This window comes from Aethalodelphis obliquidens, unplaced genomic scaffold, assembly GCF_003676395.1.
Source record: "Aethalodelphis obliquidens isolate GAN/ISIS:26980383/991018 unplaced genomic scaffold, ASM367639v1 scaffold12, whole genome shotgun sequence".
NCBI classification, from domain to species: domain Eukaryota; kingdom Metazoa; phylum Chordata; class Mammalia; order Artiodactyla; family Delphinidae; genus Aethalodelphis; species Aethalodelphis obliquidens.
Window position 1 is genome coordinate 6,732,496 of NW_020837956.1, and position 20,488 is coordinate 6,752,983.

Sequence of the window (20,488 nt, forward strand, 5' to 3'; positions counted from 1 at the left end):
TTTATTGCAAGTGTGTGACAGTGAAGGGAACAGTGATTTCTAGTACAGCTTGGTGCCACTGCCTTGTTTTTTTGCTGCCATTGCTCTTGCACCATCAGTGAAATGTCAAACAGTGCCTTGGCATTATTATGAAAATAGTTGTGACCTTGCAGACCCCCTGAAAGGGTCTCAGGGGTCTATGAACAACACTGAGAAACCCTAGGTATATTTTGCCTGAAGACTCCAGAGAAGATACCTTTAAGTGTCTAATTTTTGACTGCTGGCTTTTCTTTTTTTCCCTCTTACTTTAAACCCCCCACCTTTAGTCATTTTACTTTTTCTTTATTTCTTCATCTACTTCCTTTTCCCTCTCCTGGGAGGTAGTCTGGGTGTGGTAGTCATGGTAATGATGGTGGTAACAGCAGATATTTGATTGCTTACCGTTAGCCCAGTGACATGTTCAGCACTGCATTTGCATGATATCACTTAATCTTCACAACAATCCCTTGAGGCAGGTGCTTTAATTATCCTGATTTTATAGACCAGAAAGCCAAGGGGAGAGATGTTAAGTGACTTGCTCATGGATCACAGATAGTAAGTAATGGAACTGGGTTTCTAAGTCAAGAACATGATTTTGTCAGCATTTCAGGAACCAATATATCTCTCGTGGGTGTTTTTACATCAGCCATGCTCATAAGAGTGGTGTATAAAACCAGAGTGCTGGTTTAATAATTAATAGTTTGATATAACCGTCGCAAGGAGTTAAATTCTTATGACTAGCACTGTCTCTCGTTGGAGGCTGAAGTAAGTAGGGAATTAAATAATAGTCAGAAATTTACTTGATGAGCATGGGCTCCGAATAGGAGAATTAGATAAATATTCATTTGGGTTTATTGAATGCCTTCTGTGGTCGAGGTACTGTGCTTGTCACAATGAGAACTGAATGTTTTAACTGCATGAGTCTAAGGTAATCTGATGTATCCATCTCACAGGAGGGCTGTCTTAACCATTGGGAGCAAATTACTCAGAATCTGTTTGCTAACCTTTCCTCTTCTTTGTATGTTACTTAGAATGCTGATTGTATTTGCTTTCTACAGTTCTCCTTTTTCTGTTCCTCTAGGGCTGACAACTCTCTGTATGATTGACACATTCTTTTGCTATGTCAATTAATTTGATCAGGTTATTATCAACTCTTATGGACTTGAGGAGGCATTCTATTTTTATACCTCTGTTCTTATCTATTATGTTCCAATTAAAAATGTAATACTTGGAGGGCTATTTAATGTATTATATATCATTTCCAGGTTAGGTGGTGGTGGGTGGGCATTAGGATGGAGGAGGTGTGCTCTTTATTATAGTTCCCAGTGTTTTCAGTAGTCAGTAATTATGGAAAATTATCTGATAGGAGAGAAAATTCAATATTGACTGAAATTTAGTTTGGGAGCAGTTCTTTTGTTTGAGTTTGTGCCATCTACATCACTTAGGTAACTAAAAACAGGCTAGCTTGTGAAATTGTGAACTCTGTGGGGCAGGGTCTGTATCTTATTTACTACTCTAGTCTCAAAATGAGTGCCAGATGTCATTGCTTCACACCTGAGTTGTCACCTGGGGGGAGGGGTGGGTGGTGCAGAGAGTAGCCCTCGGACACCTGCATGTACTGCTCTGCAGCCTCTTACTAAGGAAAAATGCCTGGTACTACCCTGCTGTCCTGCCATGTTTTGTGTTCTCTTTCTGCGTAAATTGGTGGCAGGTGTAGCATGTTAAGTTTTATGAACCTGTGAGTGTTACTCTTCTCCCTCTAAAGTGTTGACTTTTGCAAGTTTTAAATCTTGTTTTTTCTGCCAGGTGTACACCTATTCTCCACTTATTTAAAAAAATTAAACCTTCACCTGCAGTTGTGAAAATAATACAGAGAGATATCATGTACCCTTTATCACATTGACCCCTATGGTCACATCTTGTAAAACTATAGTTAAATATCACGCTAGGATATTGACATTGATAAATCCACTGATCTTATTTAGATTTCTCCAGTTTTATTTGTATTCATTTATATGTGTGTATGTGTATGTGTATATTTAGTTCTGTGCAATTTTACAATATGTGTAGGTCTGTGTGTCCACCACGCAGGACAGTCCTATCACAAGGATCCCTAGTATTGCCCTTTTATTGTCATACCTACCTCCCTCCCAACCTCCACCCCCATCTCTGACCCCCAATAACCACTAATTTTTTCAGGAATATTGTATAAATGCAATCATATAGTATGTAACTTTTTGAGATTGGCGTTTTCCCTCCACTCAACATAATTTCCTTGAGATTCTTCCAAATTATTGTGTATGTCTACAATTTGTGCCTTTGCATTGCTGAATAATATTCCAGAGCCATTGGTTTTTATCATCTAATTCTTGTGTGATCTCTTTGTGATTTGATAGGATAGCTCTGTGCCTATTGCTGATGTTGATTTGGAAGACAGAAAAACTAAATTGGAGACTGTGCAAACTCTGAAAACAGCAAAGATGAAACGGAAAAATTCAGCTCAGTCACCTTCAGCTCGGAGGACCAAAAAGCTGAAAGCTGATGAAGAAACCAACAAAGCCAGCAGCTTAGAGAGCGGGAATAACAGCACAGAGACACCGTCCACAAGCGCCACGTGGGAAGGTGGGTGCAAGAAGGAGGAGAGTGAAGACGACTTCACATGCAGTCAGTCCCCTCTGAAGAAAGTGAAGACGGAAATGTGTCCTCAGGGGCAGCCTGTCAGGTTTCCAGCAAATGCCAACAATATTAAGGAGGAGGTGGAAATGAACTGGGACATAGTACAGGTATGTGCAGCCTCTTTCTGTCACTTCAATTTGTTTGATTCCTTTCTTTTTGACTGGGATGGGGCTAGGGAAGGGCTGGGAGTTTTCAGTTCTCTTTTCACTTTTGCCAGTGGTCTCTGGAGGCTTTGCGCACTGGTTCCTTTCCTGGGTATGCGGTTTGGTATTATTGCTTATTGTCATCAGTTCTTTAGCTAAAAGCTGTGACCTCAGGCAAGGTAGATCTCCGCCTTGGTGTTCTAGTGAACATGTCCTATACAGACAGATTGCATCAACAGATTGGGCCCTCCTAAGTTCCTTGTTAAGTTTTTGCTTTGCACTTGGACTATATTGCCTATAAAAGCAGTGCAAGTTATTGTCATTGACCATTAGTACATCTGTTAACTCTTAGTGTAATGTTGTAATAGATGACGAACAAGGCCTAGTAATTTCTTAAAGGAAAATTTTATCCAAATTCTAACTTGAGCTGCCATAATTATATTTCTTAATACAGGAGAAATTGGATTTCTCCCAGTTTCTTTGGCTGGCTTTGGGGATGGTAGAGAAGACCTGAAGAGTGACTCTTAAACAGTGATTCTCAACCTTTTGTCTGTCCCAACACTCTGGGAATGGTTCAAACTTAATCATAGCAGTGCCCCTCTGTGTAAATGGGGATAACCTCCCTCCTTATTGTCTGTCCCATGGTGATTTGATGTGTACTCCTTTCTCTGCTGTGAATTACTGCTCTAGAGCTTAGTGTCTCTGCTGGGTAATACTGCTTCTCAGTCTCGGATTGTCTGTGTGTTACCTTTTTTTCAGAGGAACTTCTTTTTATCCATGCTGCCTTTTCTATTACCTATTAGTTGAACATCACCAGTAATTTTTAATTATGATTTTTCTTCTCTCTGACTTATTAAGGAATAGAATGTTGCCTCATAGCTTTCTTCTCCTTCTTGTTCCTGAACAGTTCAGAGTTTCCTGGAGAAACAGTATAATTAGGCTCCTTTCTATGCCTTCTTTTTCTTTTTTCATTTAGGCCTACAAAGAATTGTTTTAAAAGGTTGGTTCATGGCAGCCTGAATCAGATTCACCCTGAAGCCTTTCTTAACAGGCAGACTCCTTGGTTCCAGTCCAGACCTACAGGGGCAGGTGGATGTGTCCCACTTCCCTTCTCTTCTCCTTTACTTTTAAGCTTACCTCTGACATAGATCTACCTTTAGTAGCTGACCCTGAGCAGGAGGGAGGGAGGGAGGGAGGGAGGAAGCTTTCAAAGCCCAGGAAATCGCTTGAACTGTGGAAATAAATTTTACAAAAGGAAGTCAAGGGCTACTTATTTTATGAAACTTTGCTTCACACCCCTATCTCCTAATCTGTGTAACAGAGAAAGAGATGAAAATGACGCTACCTTTGCCAGCTGTCTCTTGGTTACAAGTAATAGAAACCTGCTTCTAATGAGCTTAAGCAGAAAAGAGTTTATTACCAAGGACCAGGGTCCTTTCAGAGATGCAAGGGACAAAGTGTGATCGAGTCTCCTAAAGGCCTTGAACCAAAAATTGGAAAACCGAGGACTCGAGGAAGTCATTTTCTCAGTTTTCTCTCTTTCAGAGGTTTCATGATCACCCAGTTTTGCCCCTTCTCTGTTTGTCTGAGTTGTTATTTCCTCTCAACAGACCAGATTTCCCCGCTTCTTCACTGAAGGTGGAAGATGACAGCTCCACAATTCATTTCCCATTAGTTTTAGCTTGTGAAGAGGGAGAAGTGTACAGAGAGAACAGGTTCTCAACTGCCAGAGGGTGAGTCGCAGAAGAAGAGCAGCCAGGAGTAAAAGCTTCATTTGTAAATCGGTAGCAGCAGTGTCCATGGTTGTGTTGTTTGAATATCAAATGGAAGCAAGTTTTCAGGTCCTAGAACTATTTTTATGGCCTTTGGCCATTACTATTTGGGTAATATGGGTGTGCTTGTCTTTCTGTTCAATTCCAAGCATTTTTTCTCCTCCTCCTTACTGAAAGTGATTTTGACAGCTCAAACAAGCCTATACTCAGAATGTGGCACTCCTTGCTTGTGAGTTGGGAGAAGCGGGTGCCTCAGCTGCCGCCCTCGCTGAGCACCCTGAGGACAACTAGTACGCTCAGCATTTTCTAGATCGGTTTAGGGAAATTGCCTGGGGAACTTTAGGTGTGATTTACATGTTTGGGTTTTTAAAAAATTTACCCAGATTCAGTCATCCTTGTCTAACCTTGAGTTACTTTTACAGACAAGTCTTTTAGTGTATGTGGACTTCCTGTCCTATACTTTTTATTCTCTATAAGCAGGAGAGAGAATCATTCTATCTTAGCACTGCATTCCTGCTTCCAAACATGTTTTACAATAGTGGCAGGTGTTAGGGGGAAAGGGGCTGAGAAGAGCGAGGGTCAGCAATGCCAAGTCAGACAATCAGGAAGGCTTTGAACATTTGAGTGAGGACCAGAGTCAGTGAAATGCCTGTGCTATGCATTTTATCTGTCACAAAATGAAATGTATGTCCAAGTTCTTTGGGGAAGTCCTAACAAGTTCCTAGTTAGTAAGAAATAGTCAATGGAAATTAATTGTATAGGAATTATTATTACTAATTGAACATGAGGGAAATGTCATTTATATTTCCTTCATTTTGTGTGCTGTTCCCCATGGACCCTACCCACCATGACACTTCGATCCTCTAAATGTTTTTTCTCTTCAAGGTGTGTTTCTCATTTCTGAAAAGTCCACAGCTTTTTCAGGAATATCACTGTCTTGTTTGGGGAGGGAAAACTACATTGTCAATACTTAATTTATTTGTAGACTTTACATATAAACACACTTTGTGTCTATTTCCTAATCAGGTTTGGCGATCACCAGACTCCTTGAGAAACAACCTACTTCAGCCCTTCCCCCAAGCCACACATGTGTGGTTGCCATTAGAAACTAGTTTTTGTTAAAGTATATTTTATCATTACACAAATATATTGTGAGTACCATAACCTTTGTAAGAATTTTAAGAGGTGACTAGCTACAAGCAGTTTTTGAGAAAATTAAATGCTCCCAAGTGGTGACTGTTGTTATGTAGTGTCTTTATTTTGAGGGGGGTGGGCGTGGAGTAGCCATATAGAATATCTTAGTAATGTTTGCTAAATTAGGGAAGAAAAGCAAGCAAAAACCCCTTTATTAGCCATTTTCCCCATTCTTGCAAGAAGATGATGTGGGATTATATAGGTGAAGAAGAGCATGGGATGAAAGTATAGGGGAAGGAAGAGGGACAGGAAGGAGGCAGGTGTCTCTGAGTTGGCTTTCTCGTTGCACTTCTACACCTAAGCATGCACCATCCGTTAGGTCAACCTGTGTGTTCCAGGAGGGATTAAGGAAAATTGTATTGGCCCTTTTTATTTTTATAATTTAGCTCGTGGTATTTATTATGGGCTTAAAAAAAACTTTCTGAAATATATGTATACATATATGCATATATATATATAAAATTGTACTTAAATATGCAACTCATGAATGTTCAAAATTGTAACCAAAGGGCTTCCCTGGTGGCGCAGTGGTTGAGAGTCCGCCTGCCAATGCAGGGGACATGGGTTCGTGCCCGGGTCCGGGAGGATCCCACATGCTGCGGAGCGGCTAGGCCCGTGAGCCATGGCCACTGAGCCTGCGCGTCCGGAGCCTGTGCTCCGCAATGGGAAAGGCCACAGCAGTGAGAGGCCTGCGTACCACACACACAAAAATAAATAAATAAATAAAAATTGTAACCATTGTAACAAGCTTTCAGATCAAGAAACAGAACATTACCAGCCCCCTACAATCCCTTCATACACTTTTTCAATCCTCCATCCCCTTGCCTAAAACCACTCTTCTGACTTCTAACAGCATAGTTTTTCCTTTTGCAGTCTTTAAGGAAGCTTATGTGTGTGGTAAAATAAGTGGTATAATAAAATGAATAGGTAAGGGAAAAGAGAACAGCAGTAATCAAAACTGTTTTAGAAGGGAGGTGTCCAGTTGCTGGTTTGATTTTAAATAAAAAATTATCTGTCAATCTGCTCATTTGAGTGTCATTTAATTTAGATGCTAGTTCTTTTAAAATGCTGCCTGTATGATTAAGGCAATAGTTTAGCTGTTGATACCCAGCAGTTTCCTTTTTTAACTGAGGAAATGGGAATATAGATTTTGAAGGAGGAAATTCTCATGCCACTTGCGGAGAAGGCCATTTTGTTGGAGGTTTTAGACAGTAGAGGACAGTATGAAGGCACCGTGTCTCATCGCAGTTGGATTCAGGAGGAAAAGTAAGGCGATTTGATTAATTTGTATTGATACTTGTGGCTGAAGAAAATCATCTTGCTTTGCACACAAATTTCTGAAAAGGAAATATAGCTTGTGGGACTTTGGGCTATTTACTTAACTTCTTTGGGTCTCAGTTTTTGTATCTGTAAAATGAGTTAATATTGAATATGTAAAAGTGTGTAGAGCATAATAAGCCCTATACAGGTATTAGCTTAAAACAACAACAGTCACAAAAAGTGTCTGTCTATTTAAGTCTTAGACGTGAAAAAAATATCGAGACTGCCTTCCTTTTTACTTTACCCTCATTCCTATTCACCAGTTAACTATAAAAATTATTAAAGTAATAAGTGTAATAGTTGAAATAAGTAGTAGTTTAAAAGTAAAAATTTTAGTCGTTCCCTGCCCATCCCTAAAGTTTGATCTCTACTTTTAACGCTTAGCTGTTTCTTTGGCGTTTGCCTCATCTGTCTAAAACACAGATGCTGGGCCCCACCCTAGAGGTTCTGATTCAGTTGATCTGGGGTGGGGCTCAAGAAGTTACAGTTCTAACAAGTTTCCTGATTATGCTTATGCTGCTGGTTTGGGAATCACATGTTGTGAACCACTACTCTAGTCCCCAAATCTCATTGACTCATAAAATGTCAAGGGAGTTTACAGGGTGGGGGGTTGACTCAACAGCTGAAATCAAGTAATGAGCAGATCAGTCATTGAGTGGCTTGATATTAAGTATAGGATAAAGTTCAAACTTTTTTTAGAATTCACCATCTAGCTCCATCCCTTTTTCCATTTCTCACTCATCTCAATACACCTGGTACATTTTAGCATTACTGAACATAGGAATTTTTTTAAATGTGCAGTGGTTCCTCATCAGTGGCTTTTGATATGCTCTTCTCTCTTCCTAGAATTCCTGCCCTCATTTGGCTGCCTGAGATACCTTCATTCCCTTGTTACTTTTCAATTTCTGCAGAGGTAGATGTTTCTTCCTCCCACGTGCTCTCAAAGAGCCTGTATATGCTTCTGTCAGAGTACAGATCACACTGTATTTTAACTGTCTACTTGAGTGTCTTTCTTCTTTCTAGCTTATAAGCTTCTTGGCAAGAGGGACTTGGCTTTTTACATTTTATTACTGGCTTAGTATGGTTATTGGCATATAATATGAGCTAAAATAAATGTTTGACTAAATTAAGACAGAAGAAATTGGATGATTTGGAGGCCCCAAAGTTGTGACTGCTTGTATGTAGTTTTATTATCCTTAATTTCAAGAAGCAAATTTTCATAAGCAGCAGTATACACTCTCAACACATATGATGCTTCTGGATTTGTCAGGACCTGGTACACTTCAGATGTGGGTCTGGAGTCTTAGCTGTCTTGGGCCCCTTTTAGTTAACAGTCACTGAACTAGTTTAGGATAGTGGGAGCCCGTGGGTTCTAACAATCACTCAGTTCCAAAATAATGAGCATTTTTGTCATTTTCGTGTCTTATGTCCATCTTTCAGAACCTGGCCTTTCAAGGGCCAGCTGAAATGCTGCCCCTGCAGCAAGCCTTCCTTGATTACACCAGGGAGATGGTTCTCTTCTCTGAAGATGTTATACCACTTATTCCCTGGTGTATTCTGTTTTATTTGTACTTATTTATATTAATGTTTTATCTTCCGTTCTAGATCGTTTATTCCGTGAGGACAGTGAAATTTGGGAGCAAGCTTGGGAAAGGATTTTAAAACTATGCTACAATGGTTGGACTTTTACTAGTAGTTGGGAAAGAGTCATTGAAGCTTATGTTCAAAAGAAGAAAAAGAGGAAAAAAATAAGGGACTTATTATAAATGTGTCTTAGAAGTATAATCAGTAGTAATGCAGAAAGGTTGGGTGGAATGCATAGAGAAAAAAAAAATGCTCTGTGGTTTAGATAACAGAAGATAATAGAAAGGGAGCTTGAGGGGAAAGAACAGACATTTTAGAAGTTCAGTTTGCTTCCTTGGTGACAGATTAGAAGAGCGAGATAGAGAACACACAGTGAAACTGAGGACATTGATTAGAATGCTTTTGGTTGCAATAAGAGAAAACCTATCTTGAACTAGCTTAAGCAATAAAGGAGATTTACTGATTTAGGTAACAGGAAAGTAACCTAAGTGCACTGCAATAGTCTCTCCACAATTCTCTTTGCACTGCCATCCAACTTCAAGATTCTACTTGTATAAACCATATTTCTCCCGAGGAAGAAATTGTACCAGGGTCCAGAGTTCTAAGCCAGATCTTGAGCGTCCTGCTGACTGGACTCATCTCTCTGTCCAAACTCTGGCTATTGTAATTCTAAAACAACTGGTTACTGAACAAAATGCTGTAGAGGTGGAGTTGAGGTCAAGTGTTCTTCAGCCACAAAGCTGCTACATAATGGGGAGGTATTGTTGGGGGAGATAACCACAGTATCCCCAAAGGTTTCTGTGGTAGGAGATAATGTTAACTGGAATAGGAAACAGGAAGAGGTACAGGATGAGAGAGAAAATACTAATGAACATGACTTTGTAGGGGTCAGGAATGATATCAAGCAAGAGGAGCATTTCTGCATGATGGCGCAGCCTCGTGAAGGCCTCTGAAGAGGGAAGCAACTGAGCTTGTTCTAGGAAGTGAACATTGTTCTAGGAGCAGCCCATTGGGGCTGGCTTCTAATGAGGGGAAGACTGGATAAGATGAGGTTGGAGAGGGACGCCCATGTTTTTTGGGTCATGGTAAGGACTTTGGATTCTAAATGCTATGGGAAATCATTGAAAGGTTTTGACTAGTCAGGTGACATGATCCAATATAGATTTTGGAAAGATAATTCTTGTTGTTTTATGGAAATTGACATAGATGAGATTGCTATGGATGCAAGAAGAATAGTAAAAGGCAGTTGCAGTAATCCTGGCTTGAACTAGACTGGGCTATAGGGCAGAAATGAAGAGCAGTAATAGACTAAAGAAATATTTTGCCACTAGAGTTGATTGATTCTTATGATAGAGTAGATTTAAGAGTTAAAGGAGTCAAAAGAGTTGAAGACTCTTAGTTTTCAGGCCTGAACTGGTAATTTGAATGGACATAATAAGGGGAAAACTGGAAGAGGAAGAAGTTTGAGAGGGAGATCACTTTTGCAAATGCAAAGTTTGAGATACCTAATAGGATTTCAAGAGGTAGGTCAGGTAGCTGGCTAAATGAGTCCAGAGCTCATGCAGAAGAGAGGTAGGGCTGGAGACGTAAAGCTGGCATTCTGAGAATGGGTGCTAAGATGTAGGCCTTCAGATATACAGTGCACAGAGGAATGAGGGTATCCTTAATAGTCTCTGGAGCTCAGCCATTTATTTCATCTGTAGTTTTGAAATTCAGTGTATTTTATATATTGACTTGATTTTGTTAAGCAGTTGACCATGTTAATGCTTTAATAATTTTTGAATTTTTTCTTACATTTTTGGTATATCTTGAGCATCAAGATTGAAATAATAATAAAGCTTATGCCTCTCATGCTTTACTTTAAAAAAATCGGCATGGGGCCTTCCATGGTGGCGCAGTGGTTGAGAGTCCGCCTGCCGATGCAGGGGACACTGGTTCGTGCCCCAGCCCGGGAAGATCCCACATGCCGCGGAGCGGCTGGGCCCGTGAGCCATGGCCGCTGAGCCTGCGCGTCCGGAGCCTGTGCCCCACAACGGGAGAGGCCACAACAGTGAGAGGCCCACGTACCGAGAAAAAAAAAAAAAAAAAAAAAAAAAATCGGCTTAGGTTTTGAGAACAGTTACTGAACAGTTACTGGAATTGCATTTTATTCTTTCTTTTCTCCAGGCTGACTTCTCTAAACTTTTCTGCTTACATGTACATTTTTGCTGAAACCTGTAGACTTGTTTTTTAAAAAATAATTATTTTGAATATGTAGTATATGGGAATGATACAAGATTCCAAAGATATAGAAAGATCTTCCTGCCCTAGTTCTAAGCTAACCAGGTACCTTTCCCCAAAATAAGCCATGTTCCAAGTTCTTGTAATTCATTCCATATCCGTTCATATAAGAGTAAGTTGAGTGGTATTCTGCTCCACGGGCATATCATAATTTATCAATTCCCCATTGTAGACTATTTTTTGCTGACTTCTACCATACTGGAAAAAATTCTTCAAAAAATATCACTGTAAATAATGTCATTTTCCAGAGGTATGAATATATCAGAACAAATTTCCAGAAGTGTAACTGGTGGGTCATAGAGTTTATACATTGTAAATTTTGATAGATATTGCCAAACTGTTCTTCTTCCAGAGGTTTACCATTGTACTTTCTCACTAGCAATAGTTGAAAGTGCCTTTTCCCATCACTTATGCCAGCACAGTGAGTTACCATCTCCTTCTTTGGTGCCAATCTGAGAGATGAAAAATGCATATCTCATTTGAGCCCTGTAGAGTTCGGGCAATACAGAGTGGTTTCGATTGGATTTTATAGAATGAGTGAAATGACTATTCTGTGATTGTCAGTATATATATATATTTCATACAATTTCCTTTTCTTCTTTTTTTAAAACCACAGCAGTTTGTTTCTAAGTGGCTGGAGAACATTATTTAATTGCTGTATTCTAAAACATATGTTATAATACAGATGTTTAATTTTCAGAGTTTTAAATCATTAAATATTAATTTACAGGTTTTATCTGAGAGAACTGATATTGAACTTTGGGTTTGTGCCAACGTTATTCGTCTCTTTAATGATGATAACACAATTCCCTTCATTATACGTTATCGAAAAGAGCTTATTAATAACCTTGATGCTGATTCCTTGAGAGAAGTTCAACAAACTCTAGAGGAGCTACGGTAAGAAACCTGGGAAGGGATGAGCTTTGTGTAAGGGGAAAGAGGGTGTGTGAGCCAATGAGGCGAAACAGTGAGGAAGTGAGTGATAGTATATTTTGACAGTTCCAATATTTTGTTTTCTTGATTTATTGTAATCTGGATATAGTCCCCTTCTGACAGAGGAAGCCAGCTCCATTTTACTTATTTAGGGGTGTGCAGAGTCCCTCTGCTGGTGTGTTCATGCATAGCTTGGGCATGTATCTGCAAAAGGTGGTTTGCATTATTAAGAGTCTGTGCCTATGAGTTTGAATGTCATCTTCTCTCATAGAAATGATTTTGCATAATGGAAAAATTAGAACTACCAGCAGGTAACTCAGAAAAATACATTTTAGTCTAAGTCTTCAATAGCTTACATAAAACTGTCCTGTTAATACTGTGAAGTCCCTAAATGGAGAGTTCTTTGGCTATATAGAGTTTGGTAGGAAATATGTATATTTCCTTTTTCTATTCTTTTATAGGGCATGGTAATTTAATGTTAGTGGATTGTGAGTTTTGTATGGTTATAGAATGGAAAGCACTCTTTAAAAAATTATTCCTCTGGATTTATTGTAATAACTCAGAAATAAGCATATAAAGGCTATAAAACTAACTGTATTCAGTAGAGTTTATTAAAACAGTCTTTACCATTCATTTATTTTTTGCATGTCTCCTACATGCCAAGTGCTGTGTTGTTGCTATGTGTGTTCTTCAACAAGGATATGATTTATATTGGATATAATCTTACCATGAAGCCATTTTAAAAGCACTAAGGGTTATTTTTAGAACGAGCCTAATAAGCCTCTGTGATTTTGGAGGAACTTGCCTCTCACTAACATTTTTACCCCTTTTGTTGAATTTCTTTTAGTGCCAGGAAGATTTAAATGCTAATATGTGGAAAGTTATATTTCATCAAGAGGCAAAATCAATTAGCCAACCCAGAAAAATAAATGACTAGTTATTCAAGTGGTTTCAGATTCCGATCACCCAGGGCCAGGCTAGTATAATCAAGCACCAAGGGACGCAAACTGGAGATCACAAGTCCTGTCTAAGAGGGGCAGCTGCTACTCATCTCCATCAGATTATAACATGTGGGGTTCTCTACCCAGATTGCTGTATCTTCCTATTTTTGAAAAACTGATAATCTGAATTTTTATGTAAAAAAATTTTGAGGTCAAACAAAATCATCTACAGGCCACATCTAGAAGTCCAGCAATTTGCAAATTCGGAAGTAAGCTTTCTGTTTGGTTGAAGGCAAAGTAATGAAGAAAATCTTAAGGGTTTGGGATCTGAAATTGGGGAAAGTGTCACAAACAATCAAGAATAGTTTACTTAAAAAAATTAAAGGTATTCTACCAGTTTTTGATTGGGTGGGGGACAAATAGGAGCTTTATGTCAAGATTAACATTATTATTTTCTTTTTCTCTAAAAACACACTTTAGCTGCAACAGAGTTCATTCTCTGGGTATCTATTAATAGAGGAATACATTAAATATTAGTAGAGGACTATTTCTCCAAGTAAGTGGTGGCATTGACTAGGACTTAGAAGATCTTTTTATATCGTACAGAGATTTCTTTTTGGTAATGAGGTATGGTCTCTACTTTTCTTGAGCTCAGCTTTTTCTATAACTAGAGCATTGGTTTTTACCCTATTAATTGCTACTCATAAATGAGTAGTGAAACTGATTTGGTAGGTCATTACCACTTTAACAAAAATGAAATAGAGAATAGAAAATATGAGTGCAGTTTCTGTGGTTAAGGTAAATATTATTTCATGAAACTATCATGTTTATTAACTGTTTATTAAATATGAAATTATATATGTGTATATACTGGGTTGCAAGGTAAAAATATTTCTTACTGAGGGTCACTTAAAAAAGTGAATCAAAAAATGATTATGGGGCTTCCCTGATGGCGCAGTGGTTGAGAGTCCGCCTGCCGATGCAGGGGACGCGGGTTCGTGCCCCGGTCTGGGAGGATCCCACATGCCGCGGAGCGGCTAGGGCCGTGAGCCATGGCCGCTGAGCCTGCGCGGCCGGAGCCTGTGCTCCGCAACGGGAGAGGCCACAACAGTGAGGGGCCCGCGTACCGCAAAAAAAAAAAAGATTATGATTATGGATAGTAAGAAACGTCTGAATTTTCTCTAAAGATGCCTTTCCTCTCCCTCATATGCAAGCCAGTAGGTCATTGGCCTTTTGTCGAAATGACCCTGGTAGGCTTCAGCCTCTGAAAACAGTCTTGGGCTACCAGGAATGTAGAAGACACAGAGGTGTGATCTAAGGACTGCATATTCTTCCTCATTAACTTATAATCTTCTGCCTTTCTTTTTTTTCATAAGTAGATTTAGTTTTCTTTTCCATCAGTCATTTTTAGTAATTTATATTATCATCTCTCTAACTTTTGCCCATCATTTTAGCAATACCATTATTAGGCAGAAATTATAAATCGTAACAGGTAATGAAATAGGATGAAAGGCTGTAATAATAATACATTCTAACGTATCAAGGTTTTGAAAATCAAGGAGAAACTGAAATACTGTTTCAGCTTGAAGGAGACTGTAGACACCTAGCAATTACATAAAACCCATTCTTAGCTGAATTCACTATCAAGGACATATATAGGAACAATTGGTGAAACTTAAATGAGATCTGAGGGTTAGAATATATCAGTATTATATCAATGTTAATATCAATTTTAATTACCTGCTTTTGATGGTTATAGGAGAAGATTCTTGTTTATAGAAAATACATACTAAAGTACTTGGGGATGATGGTAACTTATTCTCAAATGGTTCAGAGCGGGGGAAAAGTTCTTTTTACCTTACTTACAACTTTTCTGTAAGTTTGATATAGCTTCAAAAAGAAAGTTTTAACATATAGGTCTTGTATATTATAAAAGTTTCTATTTTCAGGGCTGTTGCAAAGAAGACTTATAACACAATCCAAAAAATTAAGAAGGAGGGGAAGATGTCTGAGTGCTTGTTAAAAGCCTTGCTGAACTGTAAAACTTTTGAAGAACTAGAACACGTGGTAAGGAATCCTTTTTATCTTTTAATGTAATACTTACCTCAGTATATTATGATTTGGGTCTTATAGTTAAAGAGCTTGAAATAAAAAGCTAAAGTCATCAGCCACCATCATTATTTAATTCAATAAAATATTCTTTATTCAGTAAATATCTATTAAGCACTTTTTTGTGATAGGCACTTGGGTTTATTGGGTTGGCCAAAAGGTTCGATCGTTTTTTCCCATAATATGGCTCTAGTAGCACTTAGTTGTCTTTAACTTCATTCAAAACAATTTTGTTAGATTGTATGTGACAGCTGTCATATCAGCGTGCATTTAAAAAAAGGACTTATCAAAACTGGTGAATTTTTGTGTAGCCATTTTAATATTAAAGATGAAGGAAAAAAGCAACATTTTCAGCATATTATGCTTTATTATTTCAAGAAAGGTAAAAATGCAACTGAAATGCAAAAAGAGATTTGTGGAAAAAAAGATTTGTGCAGCATATGGAGAAGGTGCTCTAACTGATCAAACGTGTCAAAAGTGGTTTGCGAAGTTTCGAGCTAGAAAGTTCTCACTGAACAATGCTCCACAGTAGGGTAGACCAGTTGAAGTTGATAGCGATCAAATCGAGGCATTCATTGAGAACAGCCAACATTATACCACGCGGGAGATAGCTGACATACTCAAAATATCCAAATCAAGCGTTGAAAATCATTTGCACCACCTTCGTTATGTTAATTGCTTTGATGTTTGGGTTCCACATAAGTTAAGCGAAAGAAACCTTCTTGACCACACTTCCACATGCGATTCTCTACTTAAACGTAATGAAAACATTCTGTTTTTAAAACAAATTGTGACGGGCAATGAAAAGTGGATACTGTCCAACAATGTGGAACGGAAGAGATTGTGGGGCAAGTGAAATGAACCACCACCAACCACACCAAAGGCTTGTCTTCATCCAAAGAAGGTGATGTATATATGGTGGGATTGGAAGAGAGTCCTCTATTATGAGCTCCTTCTGGAAAATCAAATGATTAATTCCAACAAGTAATGCTCCCAATTAGACCAACTGAAAGCAGCACTCGACGAAAAGCGTCTGGAATTAGTCAACAGAAAATGCATAATCTTTCATCAGGACAATGCAAGACCGCATGTTTCTTTGATGACCAGGCAAAAACTGTTACAGTTTGGCTGGGAAGTTCTGATTCATCCGCCATATTCGCCAGACATTGCACCTTCGGATTTCCATTTATTTCGGTCTTCACAAAATTCTCTTAATGGAAAAAATTTCAATTCCCTGGAAGACTGTGAAAGGCACCTGGAACTGTTCTTTGCTCAAAAAGATAAAAAGTTTTGGGAAGATGGAATTATGAAGTTGCCTGAAAAATGGCAGAAGGTAGTGGAACAAAAGGGTGAATACGTTGTTTAATAAAGTTCTTGGTGAAAATGAAAAATGTCTTTTATTTTTACTTAAAAACCAAAGGCACTTTTTGGCCAACCCAATACAAAGATGACTAATACATAGTCCTTGTCTTCAAGGAATTCCCAGTTGAGTGGGGAAAAAGGAGAGTAGGTAACAGAAGCGTAAGCTTAAGGGAGAGTGTGCTGAGCTGGAGGCATAGATGTGAGTGTCTGCAGCATGTAATTGGTATTTGGAACCATGAAAATGGAAGATTTCACTCAAGGAGAGATCATGGGGTAAGCAGGTCAGGATAGACATTGAGGAACACTAACTTTTGAAGCATGGGTGGAGGAAGGGAGAGCCTAAGAAGGAGACATGGAAAGAATAGTCAGAGAAGTATGAAGAGAATCAGGAGATGATGATACCCATAAAAGATTAAGGAAGAGAGTCATAGAAGGAGGTAATGATCAATGGTTAAGTAATTAAATATAGCAGGGAGTTTTGGCAAGATAAGGACTGAAAAATGTATATTTGGTAATTAGAGGATCATTGTGGATCTTTGTGATACCACTTTCAGCAAGGTGTGTGGAAAGAGAAGCCAGGGGGCAGTGGGTTGAGGAGTGAATGTGGACTAAGAAGTAGAAGCATTGTGTGAGGACATCTTTTAGAGGAGCTTGCTTGAGTTGAGGACTTGCAGTCCTGGCAGTCCAAGCACTGAGTTTGTGTGATGAGTGAATCCAAGCAGATAGCTAACTGTAAGCATGTAGAAAAGTATAAAGAGTCTGATAAGAAACAACTGTTTTCGTACAACTTGTATTCTCTGTTAGCATTAATCTTTGAAGGAAGAGGAAAGGGTTGAGAAGAGGATGTCTTTAGCATTCTCACATGTCCTCTAATTTTGTGTCCTAATTTTAACTTTTGCTTTTTAAAACTGAATAATTTGGTATGTTGTCTGACTTTTTTTCCTAGTCAGCACCATATAAAACTGGGAGCAAGGGCACCAAAGCCCAGAGAGCAAAGCAGCTGGGATTAGAAGGAGCAGCCAGGACACTGCTTGAGAATCCAGGGGACCTCAATCTGCTCTCTTACATTAGGCCCAATGTTAAAGGTACCAGCTTTACTTAATAAAGAGGTCGCTCCTGTTTCTTTCTTTTTTTAATTTGAAAACCTAGGTTAAAAAAATTGTTTCATTAAGTAATGATGATACAAAAGAATATTACAGCATATAAAGAGTAAATAATTCTAATAAAACAAATCCCAGTATACCTCCTGCTTAGCCATTCAGATTTCCTCTTTTAATGAAGTGCCTGTTCTACTCTTTTGCTCATTTTTCTATTGTGGTGTTTCACTTTTTCTTATTAATTTATAAGTATTTTTTAGATATTCTTGCTCAGTTACATGTGCTACAAATCTTTTCTCCCAGCTTGTAACTTCTCTTTTCACTTTCTTTTATTTATTTATTTGCGGTACGCGGGCCTCTCACTGTTGTGGCCTCTCCCGTTGCGGAGCACAGGCTCCGGACGCGCAGGCTCAGTGGCCGTGGCTCACGGGCCCAGCCGCTCCGCGGCATGTGGGATCTTCCCAGACCGGGGCATGAACCCGTGTCTCCTGCATCGGCAGGCGGACTCTCAACTGCTGCCCCACCAGGGAAGCCCTCTTTTCACTTTCTTTATGCTGTCTTTTGGTAAATAGAAGGTCTTAATTTTATCATAGTTAATTTATTAATCTTTTCAATTTTGTTAATCTTTTCTTTTTAGATAATTGCTTCTTTTTCTTTTTAAAGAATTTCCTTTATATCCAAGGTTATAAAGATCCTCCTGTATTGTCTTTTAAATTTTTTATTCTATTTCTAAAAACTTATTTAATTATAAAAATCATATCTACTTTTTGAAAAGAACTTCAACAATTCGGACAGACATGGATTGTAAAGTGAAGTCCTACTTCCACACTTCTACTCTCCATGAATAAAGTGTTTGTCTTTTTCTTAAGTGAATCTTACTTTCACTTTGTGTGTGTGCGTGCACAGGAGAGAATGAGAGAGGAAGGGGGTAAGGGAGAGATATTTCTAAGAAGAACCCAAGGAAAGTGTCAACTGATACGTGTCAAGGTATATTGGTTTTATTGTCAAAATTAGCCTTGGAGTGAGAGCTTTTTGAGTAAGAGTGGCTTTTTCCAGGGAGTGGAAAGGATTGAATGGGGAGATTGATGCTAGGATTGAATGGGGAGATTGATGCTCTGGTGATTACTACTCTCATTCTAGTTCCTTTTAGCCTTCCTTCCTTTAAGCTGGGAGAGTGTCTGTAGGGGGCAGTCTCTGACAACAAAATCTACAGGATGTATGTACTAAACTGTAGAGAATAAGCATACCAAAGTCTATGTTTATTTTATATAATCTGGCAAATGTGAATTTGCAATTAAAAAAATTATGTGTCTGTGAAAATATGAATATCTGCTCATACACAAATACACACATTCTAATATCTATATTGAAAAGGGCAATAATGAAAAGAAAAAGCAATGGTAAATATTTGAATTTAGAGATGGGTTGAAATGAGTAAAATTCAAGTTTGTTCTACTTTTTTCGTTATGTTTTCAAATGTTTGCAACTTTAATATTTTAATATTAACTGAGACCATATAGCCATGCGTTAAGATTAGCCACAGTGGGAACTATCTGTGCCCAGTGATGGTATATTTTCTTATCAATAGAATCAAACGTTGGAGCTTTCAGAATGTTAGATGCATAATGATTTATGGTCAGTTTTTATTTTTCTCTTCTGGTCTATTTTCTTTCCTTCCACTCTTCACCTCCTCTGGTACAAAGTTTTCCTTAATTCACACATATACTGAGTTCCTACTAAGTAGGTTTGATAACATAAGGTTTACAAATTGTTTTCCCCTGAATGATGTGGGCTTTACAAAAGCCCATTGTTACAATTGCAAAATCTATAATTTCCTCTTTCTAGTCTCTCTCATTAATTGGTCTCATTGTAGGTTCCATCTTTACTACTGACTTCTCACCCTGGTATTCTCATTAAACTTCGGGTAACGATGCTGTGAGGTACTTTTGGACTCCAGGAATGAATGCATAGTGAGTGGTTTTCTAGGATAAAGACTGATCTAGTGAGAAAGCTAACACAAGAGCAGACACTTACTGACTCCTGACTATGCGCCACAGCTGTTGTAAGTCTTTACGTATACAATCTAACACCTCTCAAAGGTAATTTGTTCCTGAAAATTCCCTCATAGGGAAACTCTCTTAAAATGTAAACAGGATTCCTATTAATTTCAGTGGCCAAATTTCTTTCTTTAAATTTCTTTGGAATAAATGCAGTTACATCATTAGTTAAGATCAGTTATCAGTTATCATAATACAACCCAACAAGGCATTTTCTCTTTATTAATTACTCTGTAAGTTTGTTCTCCTGTCCTCTTTGTCTTCTGTACTTGTTACTCACTAAAACCATACCCTCAGAAAAACATACTTATGATACTTAGTGCTTGTGTAATTCAAGTTTTAATGGAAGAAAAAAAAGAAGCTTTAATGAAAATAGAGCAATAAAGACAAAAGAAATAAATAATGCATTGCAAATGATCTCTCTCAGTGTATAAGTTCATATTGCAGGAGCCATAATGTACAAGACACACTGCTGTAAATTAGCAAACTGAAAGCACTTGGAGAGAACTTCATGTGCCATTGGTAGACAGTTCAGCTGTGAAGATGAACAACCACATAATGGCTCTTGTTTTGTGCTCATTTGAGGTTTGAGAAATTCAAATAGGTCATTGAAAATGTGAATAACTGTCTCATAAGCCAAAATAGGAATATTAATAAAATTATTTGCAAAGGAGAATTTTTGTAACTGGAATGAAATAGTATACCTTGGGATATGACTCTATTAATATATATTTCCTATAACCTATAATGCTTAATCCTATAATGCTTAATCTTTGTAAATACTTCATGAAGTAGATACTATTATTATTCCATTTTTATAGGAAACTGAGGCACAGAGAGAACAAGTAACTTGCCCAGGGTCATACATTTGGTAGATGGTGGAGCCAGGATTAGACCAGGCAGCTGGCTCCAGAGCTGCATTTTTCACCACTAGGTTATATGGTATGTTAAGGTCCTGTATTATTGTTTTTGGAGACTTGATTTTGTTGCTGAGGGAAGCTA

General features: G+C 38.3%; 1 protein-coding gene across 5 annotated transcripts in view; it reads left to right on the top strand.

The window, feature by feature from the left end:
- SRBD1 (S1 RNA binding domain 1) overlaps nucleotides 1-20,488 on the top strand; it is a 230,536-nt gene that overhangs the window by 10,110 nt on the left and 199,938 nt on the right. For all 5 annotated transcript variants that reach the window (XM_027113219.1, XM_027113215.1, XM_027113216.1 and 2 more), the window contains exons 4-7: nucleotides 2,415-2,801; nucleotides 11,718-11,884; nucleotides 14,811-14,928; nucleotides 17,279-17,417. In XM_027113219.1, the coding sequence (XP_026969020.1) occupies nucleotides 2,415-2,801; nucleotides 11,718-11,884; nucleotides 14,811-14,928; nucleotides 17,279-17,417 (811 nt within the window). The remainder of the gene's footprint in view (nucleotides 1-2,414; nucleotides 2,802-11,717; nucleotides 11,885-14,810; nucleotides 14,929-17,278; nucleotides 17,418-20,488) is intronic.